Genomic DNA, 14,466 nt, shown 5'->3' on the forward strand with positions numbered 1-14,466 from the left:
CCCCTTCCCCACCCCTGACAGGGCCCCCAGACCCCACACCTATCCAACCCCCCCCCTCCCCCTGCTCCCTGACTGCCCCCTGGGACCCCCGCCCCTTATCCAACCCCCCCCCCCCTTTACCATGCGGCTCAGAGCAGCATGTCTGGCAGCAGCACCAGCCAGAGCTAGCTTCTGCTGCTCTGCTAGACAGGAGCTTGCAGCCCTGCAGATCTGCAGCACGGTGAGCTGAGGCTGCGGAGGAGGGACCACAGCGGGGGAGGGGCTGGGGACTAGCCTCCCTGGCCAGGAGCGCAAGGGTCCAGCAGGACAGTCACGCAGGCCATAGTTTGCCCACCTCTGCCTTAAAGCCTGTCATAATACATTTTGATGGTGCAAGATTTATCAACGATATCAGCATAATTCTAAAGAGAACAAAGTATTGTGCTTTTGTAGGTTCTAAACCAATGATGGCTTAAAATCTGAAAGCCAAGTTCTTAAAAAGAAAAAACATCTCTTTACTCCAAATGAGATCATGTAAATGTCAAGGCAGGTCAAATGCTCATGCCTTAAAATCTGGCTAGTGCCCCTTTAAGTACCTGTGTACAGTGGGGCCCTCTTCTCTGCAATATAACTGACAGGATCTTTTTATTTCATAAGGGGGTTGTTTGTATGTATGTAGGATACAAATATAAAATTAGAGTGGAACTCTTAGCCTCTCCTGCTCTATTGGGAAAGATGTTAACAAGTACTTTCGTGTGCAAGGAAAACATTCTTGAACTTCACCTGAGTAAAGGAGGAAATAAATTTAAATGTGAGAAGCTGGCACTTTTCCTGACTCAAAAAAAATCAAAGAAGAAATAAGAGGAACAAGTATATTTTATTATTTGCTCTCTCTCACTCAGGGCCTGATTCCTCCTGTTTAATCCCCAGTACTTGTCTTTTCCAGGAAAAACTTGGGGTACTGCCATTACTTAACCCCCTTCTACTAAAAAGAACAACACTCAAACAACAACCCTGGACCATTCACGTGCTTTCTATCAAGCATTTTATGATATTAGATGCTTTCTTATACTTTTGTTTTGTTCCACAACATCAGAGCTCAACTGAACCTGATTCTCCTAAACAGAATGAGGCCCCATAATGAGTGATACTAAGAATAATCAAAAGAGCAGGAAACCAAATTGTTAGGCCTTTGCACAGTAATATGGAAGATTGTGGTTTGATTGCAGATCCGCCCCCCCCCCAACCCTGGACAGACTCCTGAGGCTTAATCCAGGGCCCTGAGATCAGGGCTCCACTACTACACAAGAGGCCCACGTTCAATTTCCAGGTCCAATTCCACTCTCTCCATCAGCAGGGGCCGGGAATACTGCAGAGATATGCACGGTTATTTAAGAGCAATCTTTCTGATCATATGAATGGCAAGGACATTCAAAGAAGGAGTCAGGTCCAGTCCACTCTACAAGTTACGTGTGTCCTCCACGGTGAGCAAGGGCTTCTGAAGCGAGGTTAGCAGCGGGAGGGAGAGGGATCCTTATAGCTCAAAGTGGGAACAGTGCGGAGGACGGAAAGGCAAAGTGAAGTCAGGCCTAGTGACAGGTAAAGCCTATCCTGCCAGCCACCGGAGAAACTTCCCTGTCTTCTCGCACCAGACACCGCCGAGCAGGGAGAACGGCGTGCGGGGGCGATTCCTTCCAAACCTTGCGGCTACCTAGGGCCCCTCACTTTCCACACCAGGGATCCACCGGGCTCCTCCCCTCGGGGGCACCCCAGCTCCGGGGTCCCAGCCCGTCACTCAGCTCCTCACAGGCCGGACCCCGCCCTACTCCGGAACCTTCCCGTGGCCCTAGGACGCGACCCTGACCCCAAGGCCCCGACCTAGGCCCCCCGCCGCCGGGGATCGGGCTCGAGCCGCCCCCCCGCCCCCGTCTTGGGGCCTTGCCTGGCTACTCCGCCCCGCCCCTCCCCCACACCGGGCTTCCGCACCCCCGCCCTCTTACCCGCCGCGGTCGCGGTCGCGGCCCCGGTCTCCGAAGCCTCGCATGCTCCCGTCGAGGGGGGCACCGAGGGGCACGAGCTGGGGGTGGCGCCGGGCGGGGGGGCTCGGCCGGCGGCGGCTGTTGTGTCCCGGTGGAGTCGCCCGTAACCGCCTCGCTTCCCGGGGGAGGGAGCGGGGAGGCTAGAGATCCGGTCGCGATTGGTGTGCGGGGCCGAGAGCGGCTCAGTTAGCTTCAGGGCCCGTCGGGCGCGGAGACAAAACAGCGTCCTCTTCCTCCGGGTTCCCGGCACAAAATGGCCGCCGCCACCCGAGCCCGCTCTACTTACGTTAAGGACGGCTTGAACGTTGCGTAAACTCCGTCCCTGAATAGCCGGGGGGAGGGGGACGTGAATGCCGCTGCGCCTATTCTCGAAATCCGGGTACGTACGAGACCGAGGCCAGAAAACCGAACCCAAACCGAGCAGTGTACGCAAATTGAGTAGTGCCCAAGAGCTGAGTCGGCTTTTTGCGTGTGGAGACAACGCTCTCCCTATTCCCGAAATTCGACTGCGAAAAATGCCAATCATGTAACCCACCTACGAACTGCGAGGAAAACCCTGGCCAAGCAGCATATTAACTAAATATTATACGGAAGTTTCGTAGCTCTCCCTTGTTCTATGGTGGGTTTAGCGTAAGTAGGGGAAGGAAGAGCCTTCCATTTTGCGTAAAATTCTTCAGTTGCTTTTTGCTCAGCTGGGGGGAGGGGTGTGTGCAAGATTACAGGCATTCTGTAACGTATTGTGTTTGGAGAATACAGGAAAGCCTTTTGCCTTAGCAGCAACTGCATGTGTGGGAGGTGGCAATAGGCTGGAAAGACAATACTTCTCTGTGGCAAGCTGCAGAGTTTAGGGCCTTAGTGTGCAATTAATCTTCGCTGTCCAAGGAATCTCCCTCCTGCTGCCCCCTTTGCAGGAAACACCCTCAGACACAACATTTAAGCTCAGTGTCTGCTGGAGCACACAAGGGGTTGCGGTTGAACAGATGCCATAAAAGCGATCTTGCCGCAGTGCACACACAGCACAGGCTCAGTAGCAGTAGCCGCCATGATATTTACTCTCTTCTTATTTCCAGTAAATGGAAGGGGAAAGGATATTTAGCTAAATTACTGTAATTATTTGCGTGAAGTAGTTACAGCTCCTTCAATAGGAAAGAGATTCCTTGTGACCTGTGCAAAAACCCAAACTACAGAAGCATTTAAAGCACTTCTACTGCCCAGACTTGACGAAGAGCTCTGTGGAGCTTGAAAGTTTGTCTTACACCAACAGAAGCTGGTCCAAACAAGATATTACCTCACCCTGTCTCTCAGGACAACACGGCTACAACAACAGGGCAAACAATGTTATTTTGTGTGATAGTATATTGTGTGCTTTAAAGTGTTCTGTTGCAATTAAAAAGTTTACATTTTAAAAAGTATGAATAAGGACAATATTTTAAAGCGTTCCACAACCCTGTAATAATAATTGGCAAAATTCTGCCTTCTATTACATCTATGTAACTCCACTAGTATCAATAGGATTTCATAGGTTTGTAAATGTGAAATGAATTTGGCTCTGTATATTGTATTCCTCTGCTCCTCTTATGCTGAAGGATTCCTAAATACTTTACATGGTCCAAATCTTTTCTATGCTTCCACAAGTGGAAGGCATGAAACTCCACTGATCTGAGCAGTGGGGGAAGTTGAAAGAGATAAGGTAATGTCAGCTCTGCAGTGTCATTCCAATCCTTTAGAAACACTGACTGAGGGCAGGGTGCAGGGCTAGCAGTTGTCTGTGCTCTGCAGCAGCATCACCCCACAACACCTCAACTGTGAACAGAAGCTCCAAAGGGGAAACCTTGCATAATTTTGGTGCCCTGCGCAAGCTTTTTCCCCTCACAGAGGAGGGGAAAACTATATTCAGGCATCACAATTCATACACCTTTCAAATGCCGTCACCTCTGGTGAAGAAACACAGCTTGTATTTTTATACAGTTAAATAAACTTTCAGATGGAATGTAAATAAAAATGTGTCCACTTGAAACTACAGGGGAACTTCACCTATCCACCTGATTTAGAATATGGCCAAAACACTGGGATTACTACCATTACCTTTGTGAAAATGGACAAGGGATGCTGCATGCACACAGTCATTTTTACGCAGTGGCTGAATATACAAATACAGGTTAAAAATGTTTCCATTTCCTGTTTAACACTTAAACTAATTTCAACTCTGTTTAATAAACAAGAGTTCATTCAATCTGAACACCATTTTAATGTTTTTTATTATTATTATTATTTTATTTGGAGTGCCTGGAAGCCCTAGCTGTGCTCCTGGACCCCGACCCCATTGTGCCAGGTGGGAGTTGACATCTTGATAGTGAATGTGTGATAATAGGTAGCTTGGGCATATATAGGCTGGGAGGGCCTTGAAAGTAAAATACAAGTACTTTATGTTTTTGAAGTAATAGAGAGAGAGTGCGCTCCTGTGGAAGGACACAAAGATAGGGGTGACATAGTCAAAGCAACAGGCTAGGAATTTTTTTTTTTTTTTTTTTTGCAGCAGCATTCTGAATGGATGTGAGCAGGGCAAAGCTCCATTTGTCAATGCTAGAGAGAACGATGTTGCAGTAATCAAAATGTGAGATGAGAGCCTACAGGAGAGTTTTAGCTGTGTGGATAGTAGGAAAAGCTATATCTTAGAGATGTTAGACAGAAAGAAGCTGCAATATTTAGACATAGCTTGGATGTGAGAATCTAGAGAGAGGTCCCAAGGTTATGGACCTGAGTGAAAGGCAGGATGGTGGGGTTGTCCACAATGATCAAGATCCATCACTCCCTTTGTGGGCTATGGAAGGAACAGGAAATTCTTTGTTGTTTTCAACATGCTCAATAACATTTGAAATTCTGCATTAAGACAATTACTATAATCACATCTCATGCTTCAGGGCTTCAGCTGATCACCTTCAGGGGCCAGAAAGCATTTTTTCCCCTGATGCACAATTGGTCAGATGTGATCGGGGGTTTCTGTTTTCCCCCCCACCTTTCTCTGAAGTATCCAGTATTGGCCAGCTGGAGAGAGGCACCAGACAGAAAGGACCAATGCCCTGTGGTGGTACAGAGAATCTTCTTTCCCAAAGTATGTTTATACTGCAATCCAAGGTGTGATTGCAACTCAGGAAGACATACCCATGCGAACATGGCTAAAAATAGCAGAGCAGATGTAGCGGCATAGGTTTCAGTGCAGGCTAGCAATACGAGTAGGTCCCCAGAGTTCTTGTGTAGCCTGTGCTGAAGCCTCCACCAGCACATCTATACTGCTATTTTTAGACATACTAGCATCGGCATTTTTACCTGTGCTGCAATCACACCTTAGACTGCAGTGTAGACATGCCCTTAAATGCTTGGCTGGTGAGTCTTGCTCACATGCTCAGAATCTAATTGATCCCCGATTTGGGGTTGGGAAGGAATTTTCCTCTAGGTCGGATTGGCGGGGACCTTGGAGTTTTTTTTGTTTTGCCTTCCTCTGTAGCATGGAGTACAGATAACCTGCTGTGATCATCTGGTCTTATCTAATCAATTCTCAGTTGGATGGGCCTTGGTCATTGGTGGCCCCTTGATCTCTCCTATTCTCTGTCTGTGGTACTTAACAACGTTGTCTCCTGAGGATTGAAATACTTTAGTCTAATACAGATTATTGTTTTCCAAAAAGGGGTAATTGGATGTAATATAAGGGGCTGTGATATACAGGTCAGATTAGATGATCTAGTGGTTCCTTCTTGCCTTAAACTCTATTAAATCTATAGAATCTACCAGGAAGGTCGGGGGGGGGGAGGGAATAGTGAGATTAAGAGCTCTGTTTTAACCATGTTGAGCTTGAGTTGACAGCTAGGCACCCATGACAAGATGTCAGAGACAGGCCAAAATTTTCATTTGGACAGAATGAGGCAGGTGTGGAGCAGAGAAGATGACCTGTGAGTTGCCACCATAGAGATGGTAGTTGAATCTGTGTCTGTGGATGAGAGAACCTAGATATAAAATGCAGAGAGGGGAAAAAGGAAACCAAGGATAGAGCCCTGTGGAAGAAACGGTTACTTACTGTAACTGGTTCTTCTGTGTTCTTCTACTGGATCTAAGTTTTGGCTAGGAAGAGGTCATTAAGAGGTCATTTGTCATAGATCAGTGGTTTGAGCATTGGCCTGCTAAACCCAGAGGTGTGAGTTCAATCCTTGAGGGGGCTATTTTGGGATCGGGGCAAAAAGTGGGGATTGGTCCTGCTCTGAGGTTGGACTAGAGGACCTCCTGAGGTCCCTTCCAACCCTGATATTCTATGATTCTATGATTAGAGACTTTAGTGAGAGTGGTTTCAGTGGAATGCAAGGGGTTAAAGCAGGGGTCTCAAACTCCTGGCCCGTGGGCCATCTGCGGCCTGCGAACCTCCGCAATGTGGCCAGTGGGGTTCCACCAGTTTTGGGGCTGGGTCTCTCCCTTGGCCTCACCTGCCGCCCCCGGGCGCTTCGCCCCTCGTGGCGATTTAAAATGGTCCAGGGCCCTGGCAGCACAGCGGAGCTGAGCGGTCTCTGCCTGCTCGCTCCACGTGTCTGCTGGACCTGCCCTGTGACCCCAGGGCAGGGCGGGGCTGCACCTCCATGCGCTGCCCTCACCCCGAGCGCCCCTGCGGCCAATGGGAAGCTTTGGGGACAGCAGCACGCAGAAGGCCCCTGGCCCACCCCGCCTTGGAGCCTCAGGTAAGTGCCACACCCCCCGACCCCCTCCCAGAGCTTGCACCCCCACCAGCCCCCAAACTCCCTCCCAGAGCCTGTACTCCCTCCCCACACACCCCCAGCTCCCAAACTCCCTCCCAGAGCCTGTACCCCTCCCCCTCCGCCCTCCCAAAGCCTGCAACCCCACCACCTCCTACTGCACCCCTGCCCCAGCCCAGAGCCTGCACCCAGCACCCAAACTCCATTCCAGAGCCTGCATCCCAGACCCCCTCCCCAACCCAAACTCCCTCCCAGAGCCCAACCTGTCACCCCTTCTGCACCCAAACTCCCTCCCAGAGCCTGCGCCCCAATCCCCTACCCCAGACCTCCTCCCACACCGAAACTCCCTCCCAGAGCCTTAGGCAGGTGGGGGGCGGAGTTTTGGGGGGCAGGTTCTGGGCGGCATGAGTGACATTATTGGCCCCCTGGGAGGATCTGAGGACTTGCACTGGCCCTAAGGTAAATTGAGATTGAGACCCCTGGGTTAAAGCCAGTCTAGAATAGAAGTTGAGGAGAGGAAGAAATGGTTACTTACTGTAATTGTGGTCCTTCAAAATGTGGTGCAGAAGTGTATTCCACTTAGGTGTGTGCATGCACAGCATGCTGGAGACTTCTAGCTAGCAGTACACATAGAAGGGCAGCGCTCATGCCTCGTGGCTGTGTGAGGCGGTGCCCCACCACCCTGACCCCCCACAGTTCCTTTGCACCAAAAGCCCATTAGAGGAGACTCTGTTGCAGAGGGGATGGAGAGTGGGGGGTGGAATACATGTCATTACATCTCAAAGAACCACAGTTACTGTAAGTGACCATTTCTTCTTCTTCAAGTTGATGCCAATGTGTATTCCACTTTGGTGACTTACAAGCTACCCCATTCAGAAAGGGGGCTCAAAGTCTACTGAAATAGGGATTGCAGAACCACCTTTTCGAGGCCTGAATCCGCTCTGGAAGATACAGTAATAGCATAATGGTCTGTAAATGTATGTATGGACCACATGGCCACCCAGCCAATGTCCAATATGGGAATGTCACTGAGGACTGCTATTGACATTGCGTGCACTCTTTCGAATGCAATCATATCCGCTGAGGAGGCATAGCTGAAGCTATCTCATATGCAGTCTTGATACAGGATATTATCCATCTAGAGATGGTATGTGCAAAGACCGCTTGTGTCTTCATGCGGTCCGCATAAGACATGAACAGACGAGGCAAAACATGAAACAGTTCAATCCTATCCAGATACAAGGCTAGATAGTGCCTGACATCCGAAGTTTGGAGGTGCTGTTTCTCAGGGGATGAATGTGGCTTAGGGAAAAACACAGGTAAATACACCACTTGGTTCAGATGAAATTGACAGACCAATCTGGATAAAAACTTTGTTATAAAGTTACTTTGTCTTTGAAGGACTGTGTGCAAGGAGGCCCTGCCATCAGAGCCTGCAATTCAAACACCCTCCTTGCAGACATAATAGCTACCAAGAATGCGGGTTTCTGACACAAGAGGGGCAGTGGACACTACAGGACGTATGGGGCTCGAATGGAGGGCCCATTAGGGCCACCAAAACTATGTTTAGATCCCACAAAGGGACTGGTTCTCAGATCAGAGGGTATAAACAGAGAAGCCCTTTTAGAAATCTTGTCACCATAGCATTGGCAAAAACCGATTTTTTCCCCCTAAATAGGGGGATGATACTGCAGTCCAATGCACCCTCAGTGAACTGAGTGCACATCCAGATATCTGAAGATGTCCTGAATGGAAGTCCACGTTGGTTGGTTCCTGCGAGCCAAGGACCACACCAGAAACCTTTTACACTTCGCTAAGTAGACCATCCTGGTAGAGGACTTTCTACTGTTGAGTAGGACTTGTTGGACAGCCGCTGAACAATGCTCTTCTTCATTAAACCGTGCAGCAGCCATGCCATGAGGTGCAGGGAGTGCAGCATGGCAAATGCGGCCGTGGTTCTGAGTAAGCAGGTTGAGATGGGGAGGAAATGGTATGGGAGGCTGAATCGACAGCACAAGAAGGTCGGAGAACCAGCACTGTTTCGGCCACACCAGGACTATGAGGATAAGCTTGGCCCAATCTGCTTTGAGCTTGAGGATGATCTATGTAACCTCACAACCTTGCAATCAGTATTAGCGTTAAGGGTTTAGTGTTAGTTAGTTCTAGTAGTCGTTCCCACCCCCATGATGCCTTCAGTGCAGTTCAAACACTGTCCTTCATGTGTGGGAGTGATTCCTAACAGCAATCCCCACACACACCGCCTGCTTTGGAGCTCAAACTCCAGCTACAGGTGGTAAGAAGGAACAGAGGAGAGTCAGGGCCACGCCACCTGATCTAGCCAAGGGAGGGGCCACAGTCACTAGATGCAGGTACCACACCTTTACAGGTACTGCTAGGCAAAAGTCTCTGGGTCCAGTGCATTGGGCACACACACCTAACTGGAATATGTCTGCATCTACTTGAAGAACTGCAGACACCAACTGTAAAAAGCACACTCAGTGAGCTTGGAGATGAAAGGAAGGAGGTGTGACACTGTATGGAATATGAGAGACACTTTATGATATTATTGATATCCATATTATAATCTTACCAGATATACCATGTAAGGTATCAGCGAAAATGTTATGATTTGCAAAGTATGATAATCTTTTTTATGTTTGTATCATCTTTGTATTGTAAGTTATAAATATGTGTGGTATATTTGTATTTCAAACTTGTGCTGTGTATCTGGGTGACACTGCCAGACAGAAATGCATCAGCACTGCCTAGCCTGTTCAATGGCCCATCAAGGGCAATCAGTGACAGTGAACCCATTGAAGGAAGCCAGAGGCTACACCTTATGAATCAACAAGACTTGTAGGGGCATGCCTCTGAACAGAGAACTCTAAGGCTTTTTCATACCATGTGCTGTGAAGTTTGTGTTTGGGACAAAGGATGTACAAGCCACATGGCAAAAGATATGAAAAGGAAGCTGCATCATTCTCCATTTTGTCTTCAATCCTGCTTCTTACCTCTGGAGTAACTTCTCTACAAACTGAAGCTCTGAACAAAGGACTGAATGACCTATGCAAGCTTTGGATGTGTTCCAGAGGGACTTTCAAGTCAACAAACTCACCAGTACTGCTAAGAAACAGATATATGGATCTGGAGACTTATATATGTGTCTGATTGCTTTACTATTTACCAATTCTCTTCTTGTTCTTGTTCTTGCCTTTTCTTTTCTAATAAACCTTTAGTTTTAGATACTAAAGGATTGGCTGGCAGCGGAGTATTTTGGGTAAGACCCAAACTAATACTGACCTGGCAATGTGAACTCTGTGGGGTTCAGAAGAACATTTTATATAGTGGGCAGAGTTTTTAAATAACTCCTGACCTTACTGGACCTATGTGCTAGTTGGGAGCCAGAGAACTGGAATGTAATAAAGAGGATTGTGTGATTTCTTTTTTCAGCTTCTTGATAACCAGTATGGGGGATCAGGAGCACAATTTTTGACTGGTTGGTGAGTCTAACTTCAGTGTTAACCACCCATTTTGGGAGAATCTGCTCTCCTTTTTGCAGCCTGCCCTGATCTTGGCATTTTCAGTGAGGTCTAGCCTAGGCACACTGGGTCACAGAAGGGAAATGGGGCAGTAGATGGAGAGGTAAATTGGGTCAAGGGTGGGTTTGTTTAAGATGGAAGAGACTAAAGTATGTTAGTATTGTGAGAAGAAAAAGCCAGAGGAGAGAAAGAAGTTAAGAGTAAGGGAGGGGATGTGTATAGGCAGGAGGGAGATCAGAAGATGTGACTGCATCCAGTCACTAGGGCAAGTGGACTAGTTAAAGGAGGAAAGTGGACAAGAAACTTCTGCATCCCTTACAGGGAAGAAGCAGAAGAGAATAGTAGGATGGGAGAGATGAAGAGAATGTAAGCCAAGGGGAGGGGGAAGGTCATAGCATATTTTGTCAATTTCCTCTTAGAAGAATGTGTTGATGATGTGTGTTCTTTGTAGGCCATCCATGAGACTGTGAGAAAATATTATTTTCTCGTGTATTGAAGCTTCTTTCATTGCTTGTTTATGCACTATAAATGAATTGCCTGCTTTGCATTTAAGTTTATACTTTAACAGATACATTTAATTAGGCTGATCATCTAGAGTTTCATGTGGATATCAAGAGCTTATATTTTGCCAACCTTTGATCCAAACACAGGACCAAACCCTGTAGTCTAGTGGCTCTCAAATTTTTTCCTGTTTTGGTTGACATCTTAAGAGAGAGAGTGTCTAGAGTGGACTCTCCGCAGCTTTGTGCTCAAGGTGGTGTCCCATAGGCTTCATGGAGTCTTCTATCTTGTGTTTCATGAGATTTGTTATCACTAACTCATCACCTGGTGCTGAGTCTCTTCCTTGTATTGTATTGAAAGGTGGTAAAAAAATATATAACATCCTAATATTTTCTAAGAGAGCAATTGCTGTTATGGCCACAGGGATATTATGTGATTGTGAATGGAAAGGAGGTGGTCCACAAAATAATCTTGCTTATTAACATGTTCTTTACTCTGAAAAAGTTTGGAAACCACCGGCTTAGAGCAAGTGGAGAAGCTGTGTTGCTTTTGTCTCATTGACCAATCTTAATAGCGTTGTCAGTCACCAGTTAGCCCCATCCCATCTGGCTCTCCTCAGTTGCAGAGAGGATCTCTGCAGCCTGGGACCCTCATAGATAGCAGCTGAAGTAAGATGAAAAATTGAAGAATCCCCCCCAAAGTGTTAAACATAGTGTTTCTTAATATTTTAAATATTTTTTTAAAATAATAATGTTGGGCTATATCCCATTTAGTTTACCCATGCAAGTTCTCACAACAAAATCAGCAAGTCTACTCACAGGGTAGAACCAGGGTCTCACTCAAACTATGTGTTGGCTGTATTGCACACAAGTATAAAGAAGAGAGACATTTTAATTTAGCATTTTTCATAGATATGAAAAATAGACAAGAGCTTTAAATATTCCAAAACAGAAATACAGGCACTTTAAAAACAAATAAATAATCTAATCAAGATTTCTAAAAATCTTTTCAAGCAACTATCATTCCTCTACTGTCAATGAAACATTAGTAAGTTCACCTATTCTTATCTCTCTTTCACTGCACTTTCCCTCTGTGTACTAGTTACTCATTATTTTGTAAAAACTATGTTTCAATGCTGTTCCATTCCATGCCATTATATTCTATTCCACAGACATTCCTTTCCCGAGAAACTATAAAAAGTGCACATTAAGCCGATGTGACAAAACAGCTTTGCTTCTCCTGAACAATAAGGAAGGTATTCCTTGAATAAGTCACATTTCTGGGCTTTTTCAACTTTTGGCTGCTTGAAAGATCATTTTAAAATAGCACTAAAGTGAACCAGGAACTGTTAAGATTATTGAAATATGATACCTAAAAAGCTCTTCCCAGCATCCCTCTAATTCTAAACTTTCCAAATTGTGTATGAAAAACACTAAGTAACCAAGGAGTCAGACCTTGGATATCATGGCTTCATCTGAGGTGCACGGATTGTTTTCAAACGGAGATTTGCACCAGTTTTCCATCTACTCTTTGGCATCCCCAATCCCTCCAGCAGTTATTGCAAATGTAGCTTCATTTTCAGGCATCTCAGGGCTGGGAAAAGAAAGAAGCAAGAAAATGGCTGTTCTCTGTGTAAAATGTAGTCATGATGCAGTATCCAAGATTTTATCAGGTAAAATACCTCAAAGCTCATGTTCTTAGTTGTAAATTATAGAAATTGTCCATCAGGATTTATGACCAAAAAGTGTGAAATCCATCCCTGTGCAGAGGGTAAACACCAAGTCTGTACACCACTTAATTTTATTTTAAACGTTTCAAAAATACAGACTGGAGCGAATTGCACACAAAAGTGCATATATTTTTGTTTAGATTTTCTGTTTAGAGTGGTTTCCAATTTTTTTTTTAAGTGATGTGGCAGAACCAAACAGTTTTGGCTATGGAAGCTTTCCCTCCATATCCTAGGTTTGCCACATCACCACCTTGAATCTCCACACATCTCTGCCCAATACAACTAAGGCCTGGTCTACACTACAAAGTTAGGTCAACTTAAGTCACCTTGCATCAACCTATTAGTGCTTGCATTACACTAAAATTTATCTCCGGCTGACATAAGCTCCTTGTTATGGCAATGCAGTAAAATCACCTCCCCAAATGGCACAGAGCCGTGGTTGACCTACTGAGGTCAACACAGTGCAAATATAGACACTGCATGACTTTTGTCAACCCTAACAGTCTCCAGCAGCTGTCCCCGCAATCCCCCATTCCCTGCAACAGTGACCGCTCTGGTCACAACTGTAAGTTCCACTGCACAGGGGGCAGAAACTCCAGAACCTGTACAGAAGTGGGGGGGGGGGAGCCACTGGCACTATGGCCCCGCCCCTCCTCCTCCTCTTCCCCTGAGATCCCGACCAGGCCAGATCCAGGCAGTGATACCTGCCCAGCATGGGCGGCGCATGAACCGCCAGCTGGGGGAGGCTAGCCCCAGTCTTGCCCCTTCCACCTGAGGCCCCGCCCATTCCACCCCCACCGGAGCCCAGAGGACGCCCCCACCCCCTGGCCCAATCTCGCCCCGGGCTAGCCCCCCAGCCCTGGAGCGCCGGCAGGCATGCAACCACAGCCTCCTCAGCTCCGGAGCTTGGGAGGGCGTGCGACCCCAGCTTCCAGAGCGGCAGTGGTGCACGGCCCCAGCCCCAGAGCATGGGAGGGGGTGGCGGGTGGCTGCAGCCTCCCCAGCCCCAGCTGGAGCACTGTGGGGGATGGAGCAGGACTGGAGCTGTGGCGCTGCTGCAGGCAGGGAGCAGGGCCTCACCTGGCTGTTTGGGGAGGCACAGCCTTCGCCAGCGTATGGGACCCGCTGCCCAGGGAGCCCAGGATGCTGTGGGAGCTCCAGACCCTCCACCTGCCCTGGGCAGGGATCCAGGGTGCCTGAGAGCAGCCCCCAGCCCATGTCCCCGACCCCACGACGCGCTGTCCGGGGCAGGTGGAGGATCTGAGGCTGCCCACAGTGGCCTGGGCTCCTTGGGTGACTCTTAGCACAGCCGGGTTCCAGCTTCCGGCCTGGCCAGGGAGCAGGGCCTCAGGAGGAAGAGGAGGAGCAGGGCTCCATGGTGAGGGGGGGCTAAAGCCCAACTCAGCCCCCCTACTGGGAAGAAGCCGGTGCCACTGGCAGGGGCTGTGCTTCGCGGCAGGGGAGCCGATCACCTTTTAAGCTCCCCCGCTGCAAAGCGCAGCCCCTGCTGTGCCTGCCTGAGGTTACTACACTCATGTTAAAAGGTGAGCAGGTGTGGCCCTCCCACTGGTAAAAATTGGGGGTGGGCATGGCCCCCTTGGTTCCAGCACCACTGCCAGGGGGTCACAGAAACTGGAAGCCACTCCCCCTTTTAAAGCTCCCTGAGTATTTTTTTAAAATGCCATTTTCTGATTGCCCAGCTTGGACAGCAAACCTAGCAGCTCTCCCTTGCATGCAACCACCCAACCAACCACACCAGCTCCATGCACTAGATGTACTTCTGCCTGGAACAGACAGCTGGCACTGGATCTCCTGGGCCTGTGAGGAGAATAGGCTGTGCAACATGGGCGACACATCCAAGAGGCTGGGGAAGGCTATGCCTCCCCAAACAGCCTTCTGTGGCCACGCACATGCTCCTCCCCAAAGCCCCCTCCTACTTGCTC

The 14,466-nt window shown here is 48.2% G+C and overlaps 2 protein-coding genes across 3 annotated transcripts in view; both read right to left on the reverse strand.

The window, feature by feature from the left end:
* DDX17 (DEAD-box helicase 17) overlaps window positions 1-2,283 on the reverse strand; it is a 30,937-nt gene extending 28,654 nt beyond the window's left edge. For both annotated transcript variants that reach the window (XM_084651143.1, XM_084651142.1), the window contains exon 1: window positions 1,980-2,283. In XM_084651143.1, the coding sequence (XP_084507269.1) occupies window positions 1,980-2,023 (44 nt within the window). In that variant the 5' untranslated portion in view covers window positions 2,024-2,283. The remainder of the gene's footprint in view (window positions 1-1,979) is intronic.
* A 9,404-nt stretch (window positions 2,284-11,687) lies between these two features.
* The window catches only part of DMC1 (DNA meiotic recombinase 1), an 85,033-nt gene continuing 82,254 nt past the window's right edge, over window positions 11,688-14,466 (reverse strand). Inside the window, exon 15 of the mRNA XM_084627874.1 lies at window positions 11,688-12,387. Coding sequence (XP_084484000.1) covers window positions 12,318-12,387 — 70 coding nt within the window. The 3' untranslated portion in view covers window positions 11,688-12,317. The remainder of the gene's footprint in view (window positions 12,388-14,466) is intronic.

Source organism: Lepidochelys olivacea (genome assembly GCF_965140295.1).
Source record: "Lepidochelys olivacea isolate rLepOli2 genome assembly, chromosome: 1".
In the NCBI taxonomy this organism is placed as follows: Eukaryota; Metazoa; Chordata; order Testudines; family Cheloniidae; genus Lepidochelys; species Lepidochelys olivacea.